Source organism: Podarcis erhardii (genome assembly GCF_964252035.2).
Source record: "Podarcis erhardii genome assembly, chromosome: 2".
Lineage (NCBI taxonomy): Eukaryota > Metazoa > Chordata > Lepidosauria > Squamata > Lacertidae > Podarcis > Podarcis erhardii.
In genome coordinates, this window is record NC_138498.1 from 98936733 (window position 1) to 98959115 (window position 22383).

At 43.9% G+C, this 22383-nt stretch overlaps 1 protein-coding gene across 1 annotated transcript in view; it reads left to right on the forward strand.

The window, feature by feature from the left end:
- The first annotated feature begins 4957 nt into the window (after positions 1 to 4957).
- Positions 4958 to 22383, forward strand: part of FRMD4B (FERM domain containing 4B) — a 139072-nt gene continuing 121646 nt past the window's right edge. The window contains exon 1 of the mRNA XM_081850049.1: positions 4958 to 5243. Coding sequence (XP_081706175.1) covers positions 5082 to 5243 — 162 coding nt within the window. The 5' untranslated portion in view covers positions 4958 to 5081. The remainder of the gene's footprint in view (positions 5244 to 22383) is intronic.

Consider the following 22383-nt stretch of genomic DNA (forward strand, 5'->3'; position numbering starts at 1 on the left):
GTGCAGCACCTCTTATAGCAGATTGCCACCTGGTCTCTGCTTAAATACCTCCAGCCTTGGTTTTTGATCAGCATCTGCAAAACGATTGGCTATTTGTATGCTGATGACTGCTAAGTGCAAAGATTATTCAGGACTGACCTTTGGAAATGTGAGTTGAGAGCATCAGGGTGGAAAATATATATTATTTATTCTTTTTAAAACAATTATATGTTGGCCCTAGAATTAAAACAATTGAAATTATCTCCACCCCCCAACCCCCGCATTTTGTCTGATTTATATTTTGGCTTAAAGACACTTGGGCTATTATGTACAATAAAGTGGTATGCATTTTTATATGCTAGCTAGTTCTTTATTTTGAGAATCTTAGTTGTCACAGTGCAGATGTTCTTTCTCACTCCTGTTGAAATTCAGTGAGCAAAAGCACGGTTAAATATAATAAGTGTTGCTTGGGACTTGGAGTTCCGTTACTAAAATAGTTACTATTCTGCGTGTGACTATTAAAAATGATTGCAGTGTTTCATAAATGAATTGTTGGGGGGGGTGCCTATAAAGTTCAAGCCTCTGTGGTATTATTCAAAGCTCTATGAAGCAATCGTTTAATGAGGTTTAATGAAGGCTGGGCAAAAACAAAACAAAACAAAACAGGTCATTGTGGGTTGTGATACGCTATGCTGTGAAGCCTGATTGACGGAGTCCACTATGTGCTTTTTCTGTGATTTTACACACCTTTCTGACTTCACAGGAATGTTGTGTGAGGATAAATGAGATAAGAACTGTAACTACTTTGTACTAAAGAGAGCATTTGACTGATTATGAAGGGCTACAACCTGCACAGAGCTCCAGAATTCGGGATTAGAACATGGAACTTCAGAGACCAGTCCTGTGCATATTTGGGCTTCAGACCCCCTTTCCTGGTAGGAATGCCTAACATCAGCTTCTATGATAGGCAGGCAGAAAGAGGCCTCCTGATTGGCAAAGCCAACTAAAAACACCAAAAAGCCCACCCTCACCTTTTCTGATTCTCTCTAGTCTCCCAGCTTCAGCTTGGTTACTAATCAGGACATATCCTGGATCCCAGATGGAAACTGGGATCTGTCCAGAGTGGTTCAAGACAGCCCCAGATGACCTCAGATCAGATTGGATTGAGTCTACCTGGAGTGATCTGGAGCAGTCAAAAGTAGGGAGGTGATTAAACATGTGACTAAGCAGCCAGGACAATGGGGAAGAAGGAAAATATGCAGGAGAGACTCTCTGCCTACATCTTCTATCTACCACAGCTTGCTGCGTGTTTAATAAAGGTGTATGTCAAGGCCATAACAGGTAGGGCTGTGCAAGATCCCAGATATCATTTTAGGGTCTGGGAATCTGGGCCTGATCAGGATCACCAAATTGGGCTCAAAGCTGGTGGTGGTCTGCCTCCACAGAAGGAGGCAGTGCGCTTTTGAATACCAGTTGAGGGGACCACAGGAGGGAAGAGGGCTCTTGTGCACTTCTTGTGAGCTTCCCATAAGCATCTATTTGACCACTGTGAGGACAGTATGCTGGGCTAGATGGGCTTTTGGCGTGCCCTGAATCTGTGGTTCTATTAATGCAGCCTAAAAGCGCATTCACCTCTTTTGCAGCTGCATCACACAGCTGATTCATGTTCAGCTTGTCAATAACTACGATTCCACGATTCCTTTTCACATATACCACTACCAATCCAATCTCTGTGCATTTGATTTGTTGTTGTTCCTGCTGCTGTTGCCTAAAGGCAGAACTTTGCATTAGTCTCTGACTTTTTTCAGCCCAGTTTTTCATTCTGATGTGTTAGGTGTTCCATGAAAGTATCTTTGGCTTCAAAATGAGATTTGGGAAGCAGCCTCTTTTTTTATTTATATGCGAGGAAATGCCAGGGGGTTCTTGGATTTATCTCAGTATTTCTTCGGGGGTGCATTAGGTCACCATTCCTTCAGTAAAATTATTGCTGTTTTCTTGCTCGTATGTGTTAATTCAGCTGGTTCCAAATTTGTATAAATGTTCCCCTTTCCCAAAACGAAGTCTGATCAGGTATTATGTAGCATTTTAATGAAAAAACACAAATAGCATAAGTAACAGGCAAATTTGAGGCATTAAACAATTACAGATGTCACTGTTAATCAAATATAGGTATTGTGCTCATCAACTTACATCATAAAGTTTTTCTGGCCCTCTGAATGGGTTTTCTTTTCCTTGGACCTTGATTCCTAGAAAGCAGAACCAGATTTCTAGGAATGTATCCACATTAAAATGTAAGAATGTGACAATTGATCTCATATTTCATAAAATCAGAATTGTAGAGTTGAAAGGGACCTGAGGGTCATCTAGCCCAGCCCCCTGCAATGCATTCAAACAACATTCAAAAGATAATTAAAACCAACAGTAAGCAAAAGGATGCAAACATCATGCCAGCCTTCTATATGTCCAGATAAAGGTAAAGGGACCCCTGACCATTAGGTCTAGTCGCGGACAACTCTGGGGTTGCGGCGCTCATCTCCCTTTATTGGCCAAGGGAGCTGGCGTTTGTGGCCAGCATGTGGCCAGCATGACTAAGCCTCTTCTGGCGAACCAGTGCAGCACACGGAAATGCCATGAGTGTTGTTAGCCGCCCTGAACCCGGCTTCGGCTGGGGAGGGTGGGATATAAATAAAATTTATTATTATTATTATTATTTATCTACTTGCACTTTGACGTGCTTTCGAACAGCTAGGTTGGCAGGAGCAGGGACCGCGCAACAGGAACTCACCCTGTTGAAGGGATTCGAACCGCCGACCTTCTAATCGGCAAGACCTAGGCTCTGTGGTTTAACCCACAGCGCCACCCACATCCCTATATGTCCGGATAGGGTTGGCTTAAAGAAAAATGTTTTGAGCCAAGGCCAAGAAGAGTACATTGAAGGTTCCTGCCTGGTGTCAACAGGCAGGGAGTTCCAAGTTATTTCTTCTTGTGCACAAAAGAATGAACTTGTGTCCAAAAATATGCAGGGAATTTGACTGAATGTTAGGAAGTGGCATGGTGCCACACAGTATCTGTTCCTTAAGGCTTCTATTCCAGCTCCCTCCTCTTTGTCAAGAGCCTGTGCAGTGTAATGGTTACACCGTTGGACTAAGACTTGAGAGTTCATAATCCCCATTTGGCCATGAAGCTCACTGGGTGACCTTGGACCAGCCGCAGCCTCTCAGCCTAACCTACCTCGCAGGGTTGTTGCTATGGGGATTAGATGAGGCAGGGGAGAACCAGGCACTGAGCTCCTTGGAGAGAAAGTGGGATAGAAACGCAACAAACAAACAAACAAAAATCAAATTGATTCTGCCTTGCATTACAGTGGTACCTCGGGTTAAGTACTTAATTCGTTCCAGAGGTCCGTTCTTAACCTGAAACTGTTCTTAACCAGAAGCACCACTTTAGCTAATGGGGCCTCCCGCTGCTGCCGCGCCATCGGAGCAAGATTTCTGTTCTCATCCTGAAGCAAAGTTCTTAACCCGAGGTACTATTTCTGGGTTAGCGGAGTCTGTAACCTGAAGCATATGTAACCTGAAGCATATGTAACCCAAGGTACCACTGTACTGTGGTCCTCCTCAGCTACTTTTTGCGTTTATATTTGCAACCTGGACAGTTTATTTTCACTCTTTGGTAGGGAAACGGTTCAAAGAAAGCCCTGCCTTGCCCCGCCCTCTCCAGTACAGCGAAAGCTTAGAAAACTCCAAATCCCATGAGTAATCGTTTAAAAAGATGAGTTTTCTTCCTCTCCTGCCAGCAACTAACAACTGCCCTCCCCACTTTAGAGCCTTACAGGGAATGGCCTGTAAAATGAAATGCAGTCGTCCCCCCCCCCCGCCTCCTTCCCGTCTAGCATTAACGGTTGAATTCTCCAAAGGGCTGGGCTTTGGCAGCCTAATTTTATACCAACTACTGTACTGAGGCAAGCCTGGGATTCTCTTGTGGGCTATTATTTCCCAGAGTGTTTATTTACTTGTGGCCTGCTTGGTGAAAGGGCTCAGCGTGCGTGAGGCGGCTCTGTTTTTCTCGTGCTCCGCATGCTGCGTTTTAATAGGATTACCGTCAGTTTAAACGGAGGAGAACCCAAATCGACGCTCATTTTTCTTAGCTAGCGAGGCGGCTTTCTCCGAGTGTGTGTGTTTAAAAAATAGGGAATACCAGAGAGAGAGAGAGAGAGAGGCAGGAAACTTTCACTAAGGTATTACAGTATTCTCCTGCGCGTGAGGGAGGTTCTCACAACAAGCAGAAGATGCTTTAGGTTTCAAAAGTTCTGCGAGTTCTGTGTGTGAGAGAGAGACGGAAATAAATGTCAGGCCCCTTATTAACTGACTGGGAAAAAATGGTGACAGCGTTATAACTCCCCCCCCCCCAAAAAAGTTGAAGGTGTCTTATGAGGTGTTTTTCTACGCTTTTTCCTTGGAGAGGGTGTGTGCGCGCAGGCGCGCGCTTCCATATTATAAGAGCATTTAGGAGGGAAAGGGAGTGTGGAAGTACTTGACAGGAATTGTTTGTGGTCTTTTTTCTCCCTTTCCTCGTGGGGGGAGCAAGCTCAGGAGTATTCAGATAAGCTACTCGTGTGTGTGTGTGAGAGAGAGAGAGGGAGAGAGAAAAAGAGACGCGCTCCCCGCTCACAAAACGGGTTAAACTTTTAATTAGAACCCGTAGTGGTAGCTGCTGAAGCTTAGCGGAGATTTATATAAGCTGTTAAGAAGGACACAAGGCTGGGCTGTGTGGAGCTACCGCTGCCGCCGCCGCCGCCGCCGCCTCGGCTTCAGCCCTTGGCTGGGCTTCAAGCCGCGCCGGGGCAGCGTCTGGGAGGTCTGCCCAGGAAGCGGCGCGTGAATGAGGAGTTTGTGCGAGAGGCTCCGGCCCCCGGCCTCTCCGCGAAGCGCGCCTCCCCTTGCTCGGCGCGGTGTAGCATGAGCCTGCAATAGCAGGAGGAGCGCCTTGTTGTTGTTGTTATTATTAACTGGACTGCTGAGAGCCAAGGCGCAAGGGAGAGGAGGAAGAAGCGTGGCTCTGAGAAAGAGAGTGCGAGGGTCCCCCTCTGAAGTGGCAAAGTCATGGCTTCGGTGTTCATGTGCGGAGTGGAGGACCTGCTCTTCAGCGGGAGCCGCTTCGTCTGGAACCTGACGGTGTCGACGCTGAGGAGGTGGTACACGCAGCGGGTGAGGGGATGCCACCAGGCGCTGAGGACGTGGTGCGGGATAAGGGACCTCTATCAGGTAAAAAGGAAAGGAGGGGAGAGCCCTCGGGTGCTTTGGTTGTTCCTTCTTATTGCATAGCCCCCCCCCAAAAAAAGGGGGGGGAGAGAAACGGGGTGAGAAAGCCTATGTGCAACCAGCCCTAACCAACTCACCTGTGGGATGCTCTTGGATGAAGCCTGTATGTTTTCTATACATGCACAAGATAATAGTTAGCTTTTGGTTGGCTCTTATTTTAAAAAATTAAATTGCTGGAAATGTTACTGTTTTATCCTTTTTTAATATAAACCCCTTTGAGGCTTTGTTGATAGGCACCTCTGCTTCGAACTATGGAACTCCCTGCCACAGTGAGCCAGCGATGGCCACCAACTCGGTCAGTTAGCTCAGTCGGTTAGAGCGTGGTGCTGATAATGTCAGGGTTGTGGGTTCGATCCCCATAGGGGCCATGTGCATATTCCTGCCTTGCTGGGGGGTTGGACTAGATGTCCCTTGGAATCCCTTCCAAGTCTACAATTCTATGGATGACTTTGAGAGAGGATTGGAGAAATTTGTGGAGGGAGAGGGCTATCAGAAACAGCTAGCTATGGTGGCTATGCTGTGCATCTGAATACCAGGTGCTGGGAACCACAGGAGGGGAGAGGGCTCTTGTGCTCATGTGCTGCTCATTGGTTTCCCACAGGCACCTGGTTGGCCAGTGTGAGAACAGGGCGATGGACTAGATAAGCCTTTGCCCTGATCCAGCATGGCGATGGATGGATGGATGAATATTGAATGAGACGCATGTAGGCAAATTTATATTTTCATAGTCCCTGGAAAGATTGGCAATGTGGAAGTCCGAAATGCCAGTGTTTCTGTTTCCACATGACTTAATTGACTTCAGACATGCACACTTTTAAAAATTGTAGTGGTTTCTGGAAACTTTTGCTGGGCAAAGTGCCCTCCAACGGTGTTTAAAATTGCTAATTGAAATTGATCGCTCTTTCCATCCCTATGCCTTTCAAAAGGACAACCCTTCGCTGCCACCACATGCTTTTAAATCCAATGGGGTTAATTCAGTGCCTGCCCTTCACGTTCATCAAGCAAGCAGGCAGAGCATGCATTGGGCATGAAACTTATTCATGATCCCACATTTACTCTGTTTCCTCAGTGATTATTTATGGGGCCTTATGCTGGTAATTTGGTTGTATATTACATAGGGAGAGGTATAAATATTGAAATGTGTTCTTCCAATAACTCTTTCCTCTCTTCACCCCATTTAATCCTTGGTTTGCCAGTCGGACAAAAATCCAGCAGATACCTGGAAGTGCTTCAGCGTGATGGCATATACTCTACTGTGATTGTTTTAAAGCTAACACAATTGTTTTTGTTATCTGTATTTTCTATAAAAGCAGTCCACAAGGCATTAGGTGCAGGCTTCTTACTCTCCCCAACTGCTCTGTGCAATTTCCATTCAAAAGAGCTGTTTCATGTGACAGGAGAATTGTTTTGAAATACTCAGCCTGCTGTTGTGAATTTTCGTGCATGCCTGTGATATTGAAAGGGAACGCATGGGTGGTTCAGTGAAGGATCTCTTGAGATTATAGTACTTAATGTACAATATGTATAATGTGACCTTCTGTGGCCTTACAAAGCTAGCTTGTGCCCTTGATTTTCAGTTGGAGTAGGGCATCCAGCTGATTGGCCTTTGTTCCTTATATAATAGAGCATGAGACTCTGAATCTTAGGGTTGTGGGTTCGAGCCCCATGTTGGGCAAAAAGTTTCTTGCATTGCAGGTGGTTGAACTAAATGATCTTTGTGGTCCCCTTCCAACTGTATGATTCTGTACACCAGGAGTAAAAGGTAAAGGTAAAGGGACCCCTGACCATTAGGTCCAGTCGTGGCCAACTCTGGGGTTGCGGCGCTCATCTCGCTTTATTGGCCAAGGGAGCCGGTGTACAGCTTCCGGGTCATGTGGCCAGCATGACTAAGCTGCTTCTGGTAAACCAGAGCAGCGCATGGAAATGCCGTTTACCTTCCCGCCGGAGCGGTACCTATTTATCTACTTGCACTTTGATGTGCTTTCGAACTGCTAGGTTGGCAGGAGCTGGGACCAAATAACAGTAGCTCACCCCGTCATGGGGATTGAAACTGCCGACCTTCTGATCAACAAGCCCTAGGCTCTGTGGTTTAACCCACAGCGCCACCCGCGTCCTGTACACCAGGAGTAGGGAACCTTTTTCAGCCTGAGGCCCGCATTCCCCTGTAGTCAACTTTTTGGGGGTGCCATGTGCAGGTGGGCAGGTCCAGAGGCAAAAGTCGGCAAAGTAATGAATGTAGGCTTGGTCCATTGAAGGATTGGTCCCTAGTCAAGACCAGCTGAACCTCAGGGATCAGACGAACCAGCAGAAGTTCCCATCAGAAGAACTTGGTGATCAGACAGTTCTTACATTCTTTGGGCCCAACCTGTTTAGGGCTTTGTGAATAAACACAAAAACACTGAACCTGGCTCAGCAGCAAATCAGCAACCAGTGCAGTGCTCTCTGCAGCCAGTAGCCTTCTCCTGTGAGCAGTGTGGCTGCTGAATTCTGCATATTAGTTTATCTCCCAGACCAGATACAAGGGCAGTCCCACATAAAGCATGTGACAGTGGTCAAGTCTTGAGGTTGCTCATGCATGGACCACTATGGTCAGGCTGTTTTGCTCCAGGAACCATCACAGCTGGCATAGCAGTTGGAGCTGGTAAAAGGACTCCGGGCCATTAAGTCATTGTGGCTTAATGCATATGCTTAGCAAACACATGAACATTAGGGCTCCAGATTGATGAATTCTGCCCCATTTCTTACACGGCTGCAAGCAAAGCTAAATTGTATGTGTGTGGTTCCTCCCACAACCATCTTCCACAGGATCTGTTAATGGTATAGTGGCAGGTTACATTGTGTTGGAACAACGTTGCAGTGGCAACTATGAGTTTGTTTTGACATTTGGTCCCTTTTGTGGCCCACTGTCCTCCCTTGCCCTAAGCAGCGGTTCTCAACCTGTGGGTCCCCAGATGTTGTTGGGCTGCAACTCCCATCATCCCTAGCTAGCAAGGCCAGAGCTCAGGGATGATGGGAGTTGTAGTCCAACAACATCTGGGGACCCACAGGTTGAGAACCGCTGCTCCCTGGCCTTTTTGCCCAAGTATCACATTATCAACCCTGCCTCCTTGTACAGGACACCTCACTTTTGGACTATTTTTGTTGTACTGTATACTCTTTTCACTCTCATTCTGGAATATTAGAACTCTTTTAGAATCTAACATGTATTTATTTTGTCCTGAGCTTTCTAGCTTCACAGAAGATAATGAGTAGGGAATTTTGAGCTATTCTTCTTACTATGTGATGAGAAATGATCCAGTTCCTTACCTAGTTCAGAGTTCGTCTTCCTTGAGATGAACATGGGGGGGGGGGGGAGAAATTGTTCCCAGGTAGCCAAATTTGTACTGCTGCTTTATACCAGGTCAGACTATTTGTCAACCTAGTCTAGTATTGTGACTTATGACTGGTAGCATCTCCACAGGTGTTTCAGGATACTAGTGGGATCAGCTTCACTCAAAGAGCCCTGTTCCGCTATTTGTATGAATGTGCAACGGATGTGGGCGTGTGCATGCCAGCTCAGCCCTGAGTGCCCCCCTACATAACAACCAATTCATGCTCCTGTTTTCCCAACTTCTGCAAATGGAGTTTGAAGATCTGCAAGATTAGAACCATATTTGGAACTCCCTCCCATTGTAAATCAGACAGGTGTTGTCTTTTATCTTTTCAGCAACAAGCAACAACTTCCTTTTCCAACAAGCCACTTAAGTGGAGTCTGTACTTGTATTGGAGATATATATATATAGAGAGAGAGAGAGAGTAAGTTGATGTTTATTTCCAAATTGCTTTGAGGTGTTTTACAGGAAGCGATACACAAATTAATTAATAGAGCTCATACATATACGATTAGAATCCTCCCTTTGATTAGGAACCTAGACTTCACTAGGTGCACATAGCCAAATAGAGAGGAACTAATTTGCATGAGATTTGCATACATTAATCATATGTATAGATGCAAATTTTAGAAATAATTTATACAATTTAAATAGAAATACAGCAAATAATCCCCAATAATTGGGAAAGCTATGCCTAGGTGACCTGTTCTTGCTCAGTCTGCTGCTAAGGTGCTAACTGTAAGACCTTCGCGATATCTCCTTATGGTCCTTTACCTTTAAGCCACACTTGGATGGACAGCCTTTCAAACGGAAGACACTTCAAAATAGAGCAGAATCCTCTGCTCTTTAGTTAAAGAGCTGCCCTCTGTAAAGTAGGATACACAACTACCCTAATCACACAGTGTTCCTAAATGCAGTTAGAATCCCCCTTAAGACGCTTCAATCAGAGTACCACTCTGGCTTGTTCAAATGTGGTACCAAAGGACATGCATGCTTCCAGCCTGGGGCAAGGAACTGGTGGCCCTCCAGATGTTTTTGGACTCCTGGCCACCATCAGCTCCCACCAGCATGGCCAGTAGTCTAGGACGTTGGGAGCTGTAGTCCAGCAATATCTGGAGGTCCTCATGATCTGGAGGGCCTGACATAAAACAAGGTCCCTATATATTTTCACCCAATTCTGGCAGACAGAGTACTTTTTTCTGTCTAGAAAGTATAGTGGTGCGACCTCAAACTTTCCCTTATGTGCTCCATACAAAATAGAGCAGCATGACCTCAGAAATCTGCATTGGAAGGCGCTGATGAAGAGTTGGCACACAGGGTCTTTGCAATCCTGGCAGGGTCCTTTGCAAGTCAATAAGAGCTAATACTAATAGTATTAGGATTTGGCCAGACTCCCAAATAAAGCCTGGAGCTTAGAAGACTCCAGGAATGTTATCCTCTTGTTTAGAAGGTCATTTTTACCTCAAGACACAAACAGATGCCAACCTTTCCTAGTATGAGTGCAGTGGGGTGCCCCTCAACTTTGGAAGCCTTTGGGCATCTTGAGGGAAAACAGTGTTCCCCGTAAGAGTTAGCTCCTCAAATTATCTAATGTGCTCAGGACATAATTGTCCTTATTTTGTTGTTTGGATGACTCTACAGTTTAATACTGATTCCATTGATGAGCGGGAGTGTGGAGGTTTGGTAATGATGCTTTCTTTAGGAAGTGGGAGGTTCAAATGCCTCACTCACCAGTCAGGTGCCAGGCTCAGTGCAGCCCATACATGCTTAATATTTTTCCCAGATCAAATCTGAAACATTGGTACTGGCAAATAACAGGACAGAAATAAGGTCAGCAGCAAGGAAGGTTGGTGGCTGCAAGTGGGAAGGTGCCTTGGTGTGTATATGAACATATGACACTACCTTACACTGAGTTAGCCCATTGCTCCACCTAGCACAGTACTTTGCTTGACAAGCATATGCTCTTATCAGTGAGCAATGATCTCTTCCCTCACCCCAGTCTACCACTGGGGAGACATACCCCTGGTGCATCTGGCCCAGGATTGTTTCTCTTCACCCAAAGTGGATCTCCACAATCTCAGTAGTCCTACACAGTGCTATTATCTGATATCCTTCAGCTGTAGCTTTTCCTGCAGGCAAATAATGCCATTTACAACCATGTTACAGTCCCTTTGGGAGAGTGACCATGCACAGCAAAATAACTATATAGTTCTTCTGTATACAGTGAAATAGTGTTTTTTCCAAGAGGTCTTCCTGTTGGATTAATCTGGGGCAGGCTACATAATGTCCCCTATTTGTGGGATGTCACTGCAGAAGAGTAATGAGGCAGCAGGGAAACTGTGTGCCTGAACAGCTTTAGATTTGGTGATGGCTGACCTAAAGTTGTTGAAATGGAACTGGCATTCTGTAGAGAGCGTGTGGAGGGAGCATATTCTGAAACCAGGAAGGTTGTTTCTTCTAGGTCAGGTGGAGAAACTGCTGACAAAGTACTTAAGCACAGTACATAAGCTTGGCAGTGTGCACACATTTGCTCAAGACCTAACTTGTGAAAGTGGAATAAAGAGAGAAATAGGCAATTTCTGCTTCCTGTAATTCAGACTCCGTTAGCTTGGACAGCTGCACCATTAACATTTCCTCTGCCACTCCACCCTTGATTAATTTTCCAAAATGATATTGCACACAAAAAAGGGAAGGTCTTTACAATTCTTTTTCCAGATGGAAGAGAGAAACTGTTAGCTTTGAAACACCCAATACGAGATGTAGGGTAATGGGGTGAACGAATGTTAAAGGCTAGTTTACTCTTTGACTTTCAAGATTGTTCAGACCAAAAATTCTGAGACAGCTGTTAGTTCAGATAGGGTGTTTGCAAAGTCTGTCTTAGCCCCCTTAGCTGCTGCTGCTATAATAATTTTCTATTGAATTCCACTAGATGCCTCCTTTATTTCAATGTAAATTCTCCCCTTCTTGAAATCATTTCATCTATATGTGTAATTTGGAGTGTACTAATTAGAAGGTCTTTGCAGCAGTTGGGAATGCTTTATGTGTGTGTGGGAAATCCCTAATTGATAAAAAAGCAGTGTTTACCAATGCTGCAGTGTCTTACAACCTGATCCCAATTTTGTTTAAATTTGGACTCAAGCTCCAGTGAGTTCTGTAGGGCTTGCTGTCTTGAGTGTTTGTGTTGTGCATTTGTGTTCATCTTTCTGCCTCTTGCTAATTAGCAAATGCTGACAGTTTCCAAGTATTTGGAACCTCATACGCGCATGGGATAATGTACAAGCCCATGTCCAATAGGTTGTAAGCTATATTGAGGCAAGTGTTTGATTATCATTAACTATCAGTTAAGTGCAAAAAATTGCCTAATTAGAAAGGTACCTCAGTCTGTAGGGCTTGTGGAATCACCTTTGGAGGTGAGTTCAGGCAGCAGGCAGCGGTTCAGCTAGACGCATGGGTCCTTCCCTCTCTATTGTTCTATAGGCATTCCAATTTGAGTATCCTTTGTTTTGAAAGGAAAATGTGGAGTTGGGAAAAACCTTCCAAGTCTTGCTGCATCCTCTGACATGGACCCTGGAAGAGAGGGTGTAGGGGAGCCTAGAGACCCCCACTAAGATTTGCCAAGGTCGCCTATCCCTTGCCAACAGAGGCACATTCATTAAGGGTTGATGTTGTAGTAAAGGCTAATAATGAATAATGAAAAGTGAGAGGTGCCATCCATTTTCTGGGATCACACCATTTTGCGTGGTTGGAAGCAGAGCTTTCTTGTAGAGGGAAGAGCTGAGCTGAGCTGAGCACTAATTTGTGGGGTTGGGGGAAGTGAAGAAGAGACCCATCTCTGAGAATCAGTGAGCTTATAATTATTATTTATTTACCGTCCTATAATATTAATGGACTGTCTTTTCTCAGACCTTGGGCACTTAATTTCTCAATTGCACACACTCACTTTTTAAGCGCAGGTATGGAAACTGCACAGCTAGAAATACTCCTATGCTTTCTTTCCACATCTGTGTCCAAACCTTAGTGCCAGAGAGTTTCCAAGCGGATCAAAGAAAAGTTTGGGCATTAGAATAGCTCTTTTTAAAATAATAATAATAATAATAATAATAATGAAGCGGTGTCTGATTTTCTTTCCCTTTGGTGAATGAATCATTAGAAATCATTAGAACACATTCTGAAATAATGAAAGTAAATCAAGTAAGTCCTAATTTATAGTTAAACTTACTTTGCTCATTCAACTGCCTAAAAACTACTCTCAGACTATTTCAGCTCTGCATATTTCCACTTCAGTTTGCTTTTGGGCGGTGATGGTTAGACTGAATAAAATGATGTTTTGCATTGCCCCTCCTTCCCCATTTCTGGACAGATTTCATTTCCAGACTGTGAATTTCATCTCATTTCCTTCATGGCACTGCATGGGCCAATTTAAAAACAGTGCTCCCTTATGCACTGTGCATTTATGTAATATATTCCTCTGCTGACGTTGTTCACAAGATATGTTAGATTTCACAAGCAGTGGATGAAGCGTTTGAAAAGTATTTTTAAAGAACTACCTTAAGAAAGTTGGTGAATATTTTTATCTTCATAGAAAATGAATATGGTTTTCTATTATTTATTTCCTTCCATTTATAGCTGTCCCTATATTGGCTATTCAGAGTGGGAAACCATAGTTCAACATGCCCTAATTTCAGCTGACCAGCAACAGTTCTCTGCAGAGTCAATTCCTAAGGTACTTTCTAGGCCCTGGCACATAGGGCTTGCAGAGTGGGGAAGGGGCAGTACTAGCAATTTAGAGGCTAGCAAGTGTATTATTCCACAAGCTTTCATGGATTATCAGGAATGATGCATCTGATGAAGTTGACTTCAGCCCCAAATATATTGTGTCACATTAAATTGGCTAGTCTGTAAGCTTCTGCGTTGAGCATGCTGCTTTATGGTAGTGAGTTATGGGCACCTAACAACCAAACTGGGGGTGAAGGTGGCGCTGTGGGTTAAACCGCAGAGCCTAGGACTTGCCGATCAGAAAGTTGGCGGTTCGAATCCCCGCGACAGGGTGAGCTCCCATTGCTCGGTCCCAACTCCTGCCAACCTAGCAGTTCGAAAGCACGTCAAAATGCAAGTAGATAAATAGGTACCACTCCATTGAGAAGGTAAACGGCGTTTCCGTGTGCTGCTATGGTTTGCCAGAAGTGGCTTAGTCATGCTGGCCACATGACCCGGAAGCTGTACGCCAGCTCCCTCGGCCAATAAAGCGAGATGAGTGCTGCAACCCCAGAGTCATCGACGACTGGACCTAATGGTCAGGGGTCCCTTTACCTTTAACAACCAAACTATGTAACAGATCAGCCTTCCCCAATCTGTTGCCCTCCAGATGTTTGGGGTAACAATTCCCATTGCTTCAAGCCAGCATGGCCAGCCAGCAAAGATGATGGGAGTTGTAGTCCAAAACATCTGTAGGATAGTATGTTGGGGGAAATTATTTAAAAAGGAAGAGATCTTCTCTTAGTATCTTGGACTCAGGGCATTGAAGAAGAGAACTGGAAGCTCATTCACATCCTGGACTTCATAATGGTTATAGGTGTTCCGCTCCATCAGTAGGCAAGCCAGTGAATCCTGAATTAGCTGCAATTTCTGGACAGTTATTGTTGTCTTGCAGTGAGTAATGAGAAAACAAATTTCAAGTCTAAGCTGTGCTGCTTTTTTTTCCTCAAGGAGGAAAGAAACAGATTCTCTGAATATTACCAAAGTCTTAAGTCGTTGGTATGGCCCAACCAGCAGCTCTGCCCACTCTACATACCAAAGCAATATATTACTTAAGCATCAAACACAGATGTACCAATAGAAACATTTAAGACTAGAGTGGTGTCAAACATTTTGGAAGCAAAGGAGAGGGTTAAGGCAAGTCATAGCCCCTCTAATCTTATTATGTGTGTCATGTACCACCTGTTTAGTTTTCTGATCTCCAGTATGGACACCTTTTTTTTAAGGGGCTTCCTCAATTTTTAGCCAGTCAGGAACACGTTGAGCTTGTAAGGACATCACAGGAAAAATTACCCTCACCATGAAATAGTTCCTGGATTTCCACATTTTTTTCCTGCTTTGAGCGCTTCCCAAGAAACTTTAGTAACTGGGTGTGCTTTGTGGAGTATGCAGTCGTTGTCATCACCCCCCCCCAAAAAAAACCAAATCCCCACTTTGATGATGATAATAATAATATTTTTTTTATTTATACCCCGCCTTTCCCGGTTGGGGTCAGCTTCAGGACTGGGATGCAATACAGTTGCCCCTGGATTCTTGGAATTACTCCTGAATGTTAAGCATATTATGAGATATGCCATGCAAACGACACTAATCAAGTAGAAATCCTTCAGCGGTTGGGACAGTTCCTGTTCCAAGTTCAAGCATAAAGCCTTAGTATAAATGGAACTTTGAACTTTCTGGATCTTCGATTAATAGCTTAAAAAAAGCAATGCTCAGCTTCAAAATATTATTGTGTCATTCAATATCACAATTATGCCGAACCTTAATGCCAAGTTGTAACAGGGAAGACTACCATGTCATAATTAGTCATTGGTAATTCCACTGATCTCCTGTACAGATGGCACATTGTCGCTGATTGCAAAGAGGATAATGCTGTCAGTGCTGGAATACATTATCTTCTGCTTCCTATGCATGCACACTTTTCTCTCTTTGCCTTCAAACCAATTGCTTATTCAGATCTGCAAATTTTGCCTCAGTGTTTGGGTTATCTCCTTGTTTTTGCCTTTACTTTTTTATTTTTATTTTATTTTCCAAGAGGAGTATGTCATTTCTCAAATGAGAACATTTATTATGTTCATTAGGTGTTGGGAAAAGAAATAACATTGCGAAACTCCTACCAGAGCATTATCTCATCATTTTGTTGTTTGACCAGGGGAAGAACAACTTTGTCCTTGGATAACGTTCTCAGAAATCCCTAGGATATTGGGCCCAAAGATGACTGCAGTAACTAGGACATTTACTAGGACATATACCAATAGTGAGTTCATAGAATTGTAGAGTTGTAAGGGCCTCCGAGGATCATCTAGTCCAACCCCCTGCGATGCAGGGATCTCAACAAAAACATCCATGACCAATCCAGCTTTTGCTTTAAAAACCTCCAATGAAGGAGAGTCCACAACCTCCCGAGGGAGTCTGTTCCGCCATTAAAGAAGAAGAAGAGGAGGAGTTTGGATTTGATATCCCGCTTTATCACTCCCCTTCAGGAGTCTCAAAGCGGCTAACATTCTCCTTTCCCTTCCTTCCCCATAACAAACACTCTGTGAGGTGAGTGGGGCTGAGAGACTTCAGAGAAGTGTGACTGGCCCAAGGTCACCCAGCAGCTGCATGTGGAGGAGCGGAGACGCGAACCCGGTTCCCCAGATTACGAGTCTACCGCTCTTAACCACTACACCACACTGACTCTCCTAGCACAGTTCCTGAAACAAAGTATTTCTCAGACTTGGGTCTCTAGCTCTTGCTGGACTACAACCCCCATCATACTGGTCATGCTAGCTAGGGACGATGGGAGTTGTAGTCCAACAACAGCCAGATACTAAAGTTTGAGAAATACTGGCAGACATTCATAAGTGTTGTGATATACGGGTTGAACTGGGGACTTTGGTGCTTGCCACAGTTTGGATGGTAACCCCTTAGAGGAGGCCAAGGACACAGTGATCAATCTGATTGCCATGTGCTTAGCTTCCACTTAAAATATTGTATCAAGGCTTACTGTTGGATCTCTGAATGGCCAATGCATTATGTCCAAAATTAAAAAGAAAATAAAAATCTGCAACATTTTTTAGCTGTAGCTGTAAACAAGCTAGTTTTTCCATTTCTGAGGTACCAACAGTTAAAGCACAAAGTGGCAGTCATGGTCAGCCAGACACCACAGCTAGAATAGCAGGCATGGGGCTTCGTCACCATGACCTGCTGTGTCAACAATTGTACCCTTGGCTGGCACCACATCTCTCTTTTTGTTTATGGTAATGATGGCACAGATGCTGCAGCAGCCAGCTGTCTACTCTGGCTGGCTGTAGAAAATCAACAGTGTTAGTATTTTCTAAGCCATCTCCTCCCATATGAATCAGACCTTTTGGTCAGATGAACATCGGAGGCCCTTGTCTGTGTTCCTCCACCATCTGAGGTGCAGGCAGTGCACACTAGAGACAAGCCTTCCCAGTCATTGCATCCAAAAGAGGCTTCATCTGCCTTTTGTGTAAGCAGTGAAGATGTGGCAGTTTCACTGGGCCTCTGTGAATTGTATGTTCATTGATTCATTGGCCATCTATCATGGATGCTCTAGTTGCGATTCCTGCATTGCAGACAGTTGGACTAGGTGACCCTCAGGGTCCCTTCCAACTCTACAATTCTGTGATTTCAGATTCATCAGCTCCCTTATGTTTTTATACTTGGGGTTTTGTTGTCTTACATGGCAAACCTATACATACATCGGAAGTAAGGTCGCTTCCAGTAAACCAGTTTATTTGAGCACTCATCCTGATTTGCTTGCAAAAAGTTGACAGGGAGGTTAAACCCACATTGTTAGGGAGAAAGTACAATGCCAGGTTCCATGTGAGATGGCAGTGTGATCTAGTGGAAAGATTGTGGTAGAAAAAAAACCTTTGAAGAATGTAGCGCAGCAATGCGCCCAAAAGTGCAACGTAACCTAAAATAACTTTGCTATCTCATTCTGAAGGACCTAACAAAAACCTGCCATACAAAGAATTATTGCCATTTATGCTAGCAGCAGCTTACTTAGCAATAGCTAGAAACCAGAAGTTGAGGACAGACTTATCTGTAGCATGTTAGCCCTATTTTTGCATTCTACTAAAATCAACATATGGGCCATCCCCCTGGCATTCACACATAGAATTCCAGTGTCTGGAGGAAGGGGGAAGTCTGTGTGTGTATAGGCTTAGTTCCAAATTGCATGGAAGCTTATATACATGAAGACTCTCTCCCTCCCTTGTGACATTTATTTTCCATTTGTGTGGACACTTAGGGGAGGGATTATTCAGAATGTCTCCACTTCCTGCTAGAGTAGGAAGTACATGTTAACCATGAGCAGAATGCCCAGACAGAGCTGTTGGTTTCAGCTGATCTGGAATATCACTTTGGTTAAAAAAAAACGGACACCTGAAATAAGGGCAGCGAAAAGGCAAGCAGAAACTGCTCACTTCTTTGGAACATGGTTCTGTTTTACTGACTTGGTTAACAAAAGAGAAGGATGAGTATGTATGAAACACCATGGAAACATTGGGTTCATGTTCATTTTAGACCTAGGTTGGTCTTCCCGGATGACTGTATAGCACAGGGAGTCTTGGTTGGTCATTTATGTAATGGTGCCTTCTTTTATCTGTTAATTGCTAAAATTACTTCATTGCCAGTCTTTGTCTACACTGGACTAGATGCATTTATATGTATGCTTTTGTTGCTGATGTTTTATTGTTAATAGTTTCAGGGTGTTTCATGCGAAGTGATTAATAAATGAAATATAAATAAATAATATCCACGCCACACTTTTTTTTACTGTGCATTCTGCCTTAGCACTGCTTATCAGCTGGTTGGAAGTGAGCAGGACTGGTGCTATTGCTTCTGCTAGAGCCAGTGCATCAGGCCTGTGGACTTGTCCCTTAATTCTCTGAAATATTTCCTCTTCCAAACAGTTTTCCAGGTGGAATTCCCTATCAAGCAGTAGTACTCCAGTTTGTATTTCCGCTGCCTGAGCTTCTGACGTCTGCCTAGTCTTCTTACCTGCTGTGTAGGAGGGCTTCTGGCAAATCTCCTGCTCAGCCAGTTCATTTGTTAATACACACAAGAAGTAGGGCACAGGATCAGAGGATCATGTAGGAGTAAGTGGGGGGGGGGCATGTCAGGGCAGGAGAGAGCCACAAGGTGATGCTGAGGGAATTCGTAGATTATCTAAGAAAAAGGCTGAGTCTGTTAGAAGTGGATGGAACAAAGATGGCATTGTGTTCTCATTGACTAACAATTCACCTGAGATTCTTGCGGGTGGGGTGGGGGACAGCTGAAACCTCTCTGAAGGCTACATTTGCATTCCCTCCTCTAAGAGGACTGCATTGTTTGCTGTTACCCAAAGAAGGGCATTTTGTTTCAGTTTTCATTCAGTGTTTTCTTTTAACCTATTTTCTTTAGGTGTCCCAGATGATTCCTGGTCCTCCCGCACCTTTCCCATTTTCTCTGTTTCCCCCCCTACAGTGTTCTCTATATCTCCATCTCTCAGCTACCTCCTCCTTTCCCTTGTTTACTGGTCTGACTGCGCCCCGTATCACCCCCTTTCTCACTGTACCCCCAGCATGCTTTCTCTTTGCTCTGCATCCTTTCAGGTCTCTCTACACTGCCATCTGTTGCTCATCCCTTTTTCTCTGTTCCTCATGATTACTGTTTTGTTCCCCACGCTTATCCCTGCTTCATGATACTTGTTTAAACTCCAAACTCAACAGTTCTTGCCAAGCCTTAGAACTACACATGGCTGTTGTTTTGCCTCCACTGTTGAAGGCAGTATGTTTCTGAATACAAGAAACTGCAAGGGGACAAACGGTGCTGTTGTACTCGGGTTCTGCTTTGGGGCTTGCTATAAGTATCTGGTTTGCCACTGTGAGAAGAGGGTGCTGGATTAGATAGATTAGGCTATTCACCTGATCCAGCAGGCTGTTCTTATGTTCACATGGGGCGAGTTTTCCCTGTCCAGCACAACCCTGGTAAATATGGTACTCTGCTGAGCAGGCAAAGGTCATAGTCTTAATTGGGAGAGAAGTGATTCCCTCCAAATTAAAAATGAATATGAAGCAAGGCAGTTTGCCCATTTCTACCCATGTTTGTTCCAGTGTTTGATCACTTGTGAAAACAAAGGATGTGTTTGGAGACAGGAGGCAGGCCACTTCCCATCTAGCACTTAGCTTTGAATGTTTCTGTTACACCTATGAATGTCTGTGTATTGGTAGAATTCATTACATACGTCAGAGGTGTGGAACCTGTGCCCTAAGATGTTGCTAGACCACAGTTCATGTCACTCCCAGCCGTTATGAGCAATAGTCAGGAGTCTAGCTATCCCAAGGTCACCTAGCAAGATTCATGGCCAAGTGTAATCTGAACTCAAGAGGTTTGTGGATGTTTTGTAATGTCTGGTACCTACTCAAAAGTCCTCTACTATAACACATGGGATTACCACTTTCAGTAGTACTAAAAGTGCAAGATAGGGCTGAGCTATTAGATTTCAATTTTCTTTGCATTAGTACAGGGTTTCCCAAACTTGGGTCTCCTGCTGTTGTTGGACTACAACTCCCATCATCCCTAGCTAGCTGGACCAGTGGTCAGGGATGATGGGAGTTGTAGTCCAACAATAGCTGGAGACCCAAGTTTGGGAAATCTTTCATTAGTATATAGCAGAGGTGGGGAACCTCTCTGGTCTGCAGGCCTGATTAGGCCTGGTGCAAGGTTGTTTTGTCCAAGCCACACATCCATACTCTACACCTGACTTTATATGTAATGCCAGGTGTGCAGCAGATAAAGACACACCTTCTTGCAAAAAGTGGAATTAGTCTGCAAAGTTTTATGCCTTTGCAAGAACCAACAATCTGCTGATTGCCAGCACCTGCAGAGCACTATTAGTTTCCTCAGAACCCAGTTGCATCCAGTCTCAAAGCTGTCATCCCAGTCTCAGGAGCCATCATTGCAGTCTCTTAAGGTCTGTCATTCCCCATCATGTCTCCGTATTGATGTGCTCTACCCCTGTAGTCCATTCCATTTCTTTCCAAGATCCATTCCTTGCTTTGTTGGTAGCTTGCATTTGTTTTAGTAGTCATGTCAACTGGCATTTACAAGCTGCCATTATTTTCTCTGGGCCTTTGGATAGCTCCCATAGTTCCCAATGAGTGTTTTTTGTCATCTGTTTTTAGTACAGTACATCCCATACCTGAACTGCTATGCTCAGCTGGTGATGATTTAACTTGTATATGGCTTAGATTTGGCCCCTTTTTGGTGTGGGCTTGATGTTTGTTCTTTATTTTTTAAAATTATTATTATTTCCTCTGCACAGGTGGCACATTTATTAAACACATGTATTTTCCATTTTGGTTCTAGGAGAGGAAAACAGTGTTTGTTCAGTGGAGGCAGGGAGATTTCTAAAACTACTGCCTATTAGCTGGCGAAGTAGGTTGAATGGGTCTGGCAGAATGCTCCTGAAACTAAATGTAATGAGAGTTAGAACAACTATTTGCAGGTATTGAATGTTGGAGATGCATGTACTTTAAAAATATTTGGTTATCACATGCAATAAGTATAAGAATAAGAATAAGAATAAGAATAAGCAATTATTAGTTGATTGATTGGTCAGAATAATTGAACAGCATATTTTTAAATATCTGCCCCTGATGATGGACAACTTTTTAAAAAATGTTACTATTTTGAATACTAGTACTCAGGCATTTCTTTCACAAAGGAGGGAATGGTTTTGTTGATAGGTAAATGTATACAGGTTTAACTGATTAATTAGTTGATTAAAAGTCATATCATTCATTGATTCTGGGTGACAGCTGAAATAGATGGTTCAGTATTGTTGAAAGTCTGTGAGTTAATCTCTCCCTATTTTACTTTGGAAAAAAGAGAAGCAAACCAATACTTTTGTTCCTGATCCCTATAAGAGGAACAGTCCTGATCTAAAATTGTTATTACTACACTGCAGTTTTATATGCAATTCATATAACATAATTATAGTGGCTGGGGCAACCCAGCCAGATGGGCGGGGTATAAATAATAAAATTATTAAATTATTAAGCAAAAGACACCATGGCCAATGGTCAGGGATGATGGGTGTTGTACTACAACAACATTTGGAGGCCCACAAGCTAGCCACCCCTCATGTACATACTTGCTGCATGAGGAGAAATGTTCATTTGGCAACCTTGTATTTGCATTGAACCCGCATAGTGATTTGGAGAAGAGTTCATTTGGCAATCTTGTATTTGCATCGAACCCACATAGTGTTTTACACTGGAGTTATAGGGAGAGTCTGTTTTTCGAAGTGGTTTTTTTTTGGGGGGGGAGGAGGTGAGGCTGGAAATGATAAGGGGCAAATAACTATTGCAACGGGACATCTTAACAATAAAAGTTCTCAAGTTTGATTGCCTCCCATTCTGTACAAATCTTTAATATCGCGTGCCGCCTTGCTCACTGGGGAAAGCTTTTGTTTCTCAATCTGTTATCAAAGCAACAAACAGTAAGGCCATTTCCTAGAGATTACATGGCAACGGAAGAAAGTCTGGGACCGTGTGAGTCTCTGCTCCAAATAGCTTTTATTTAGGTGTGGGAACACTGACGTTCTTTGCATTGTATCTTCTGCACTTCATGCAGCCCTTTAAAACCTACCAGAGTGTGTGGTTTGGAGGTAAGATAAATTTATATGAAATTCTTTTTCTGAGGCATATTCTTGTGCTGGTTGTTGTAAAGTGCCCTTAATTAAATAACTTCAGAGTAAAACTGCTGCAAAGAATAGTATTGCATATTAGACAATAATTGCAACCTCAACATGAAGATCAGGCTTGATTCCTCTTGTAGAACATGGGAGGGAGGATAGTTGGTAGAGCCTGAGACTCTTAATCTCAGGATTGTGGGTTCGAGTCCCGCGGTGGGCAAAAGGTTCCTGCATTGCAGGGGCTTGGTCTGGATGGCCCCTGTGG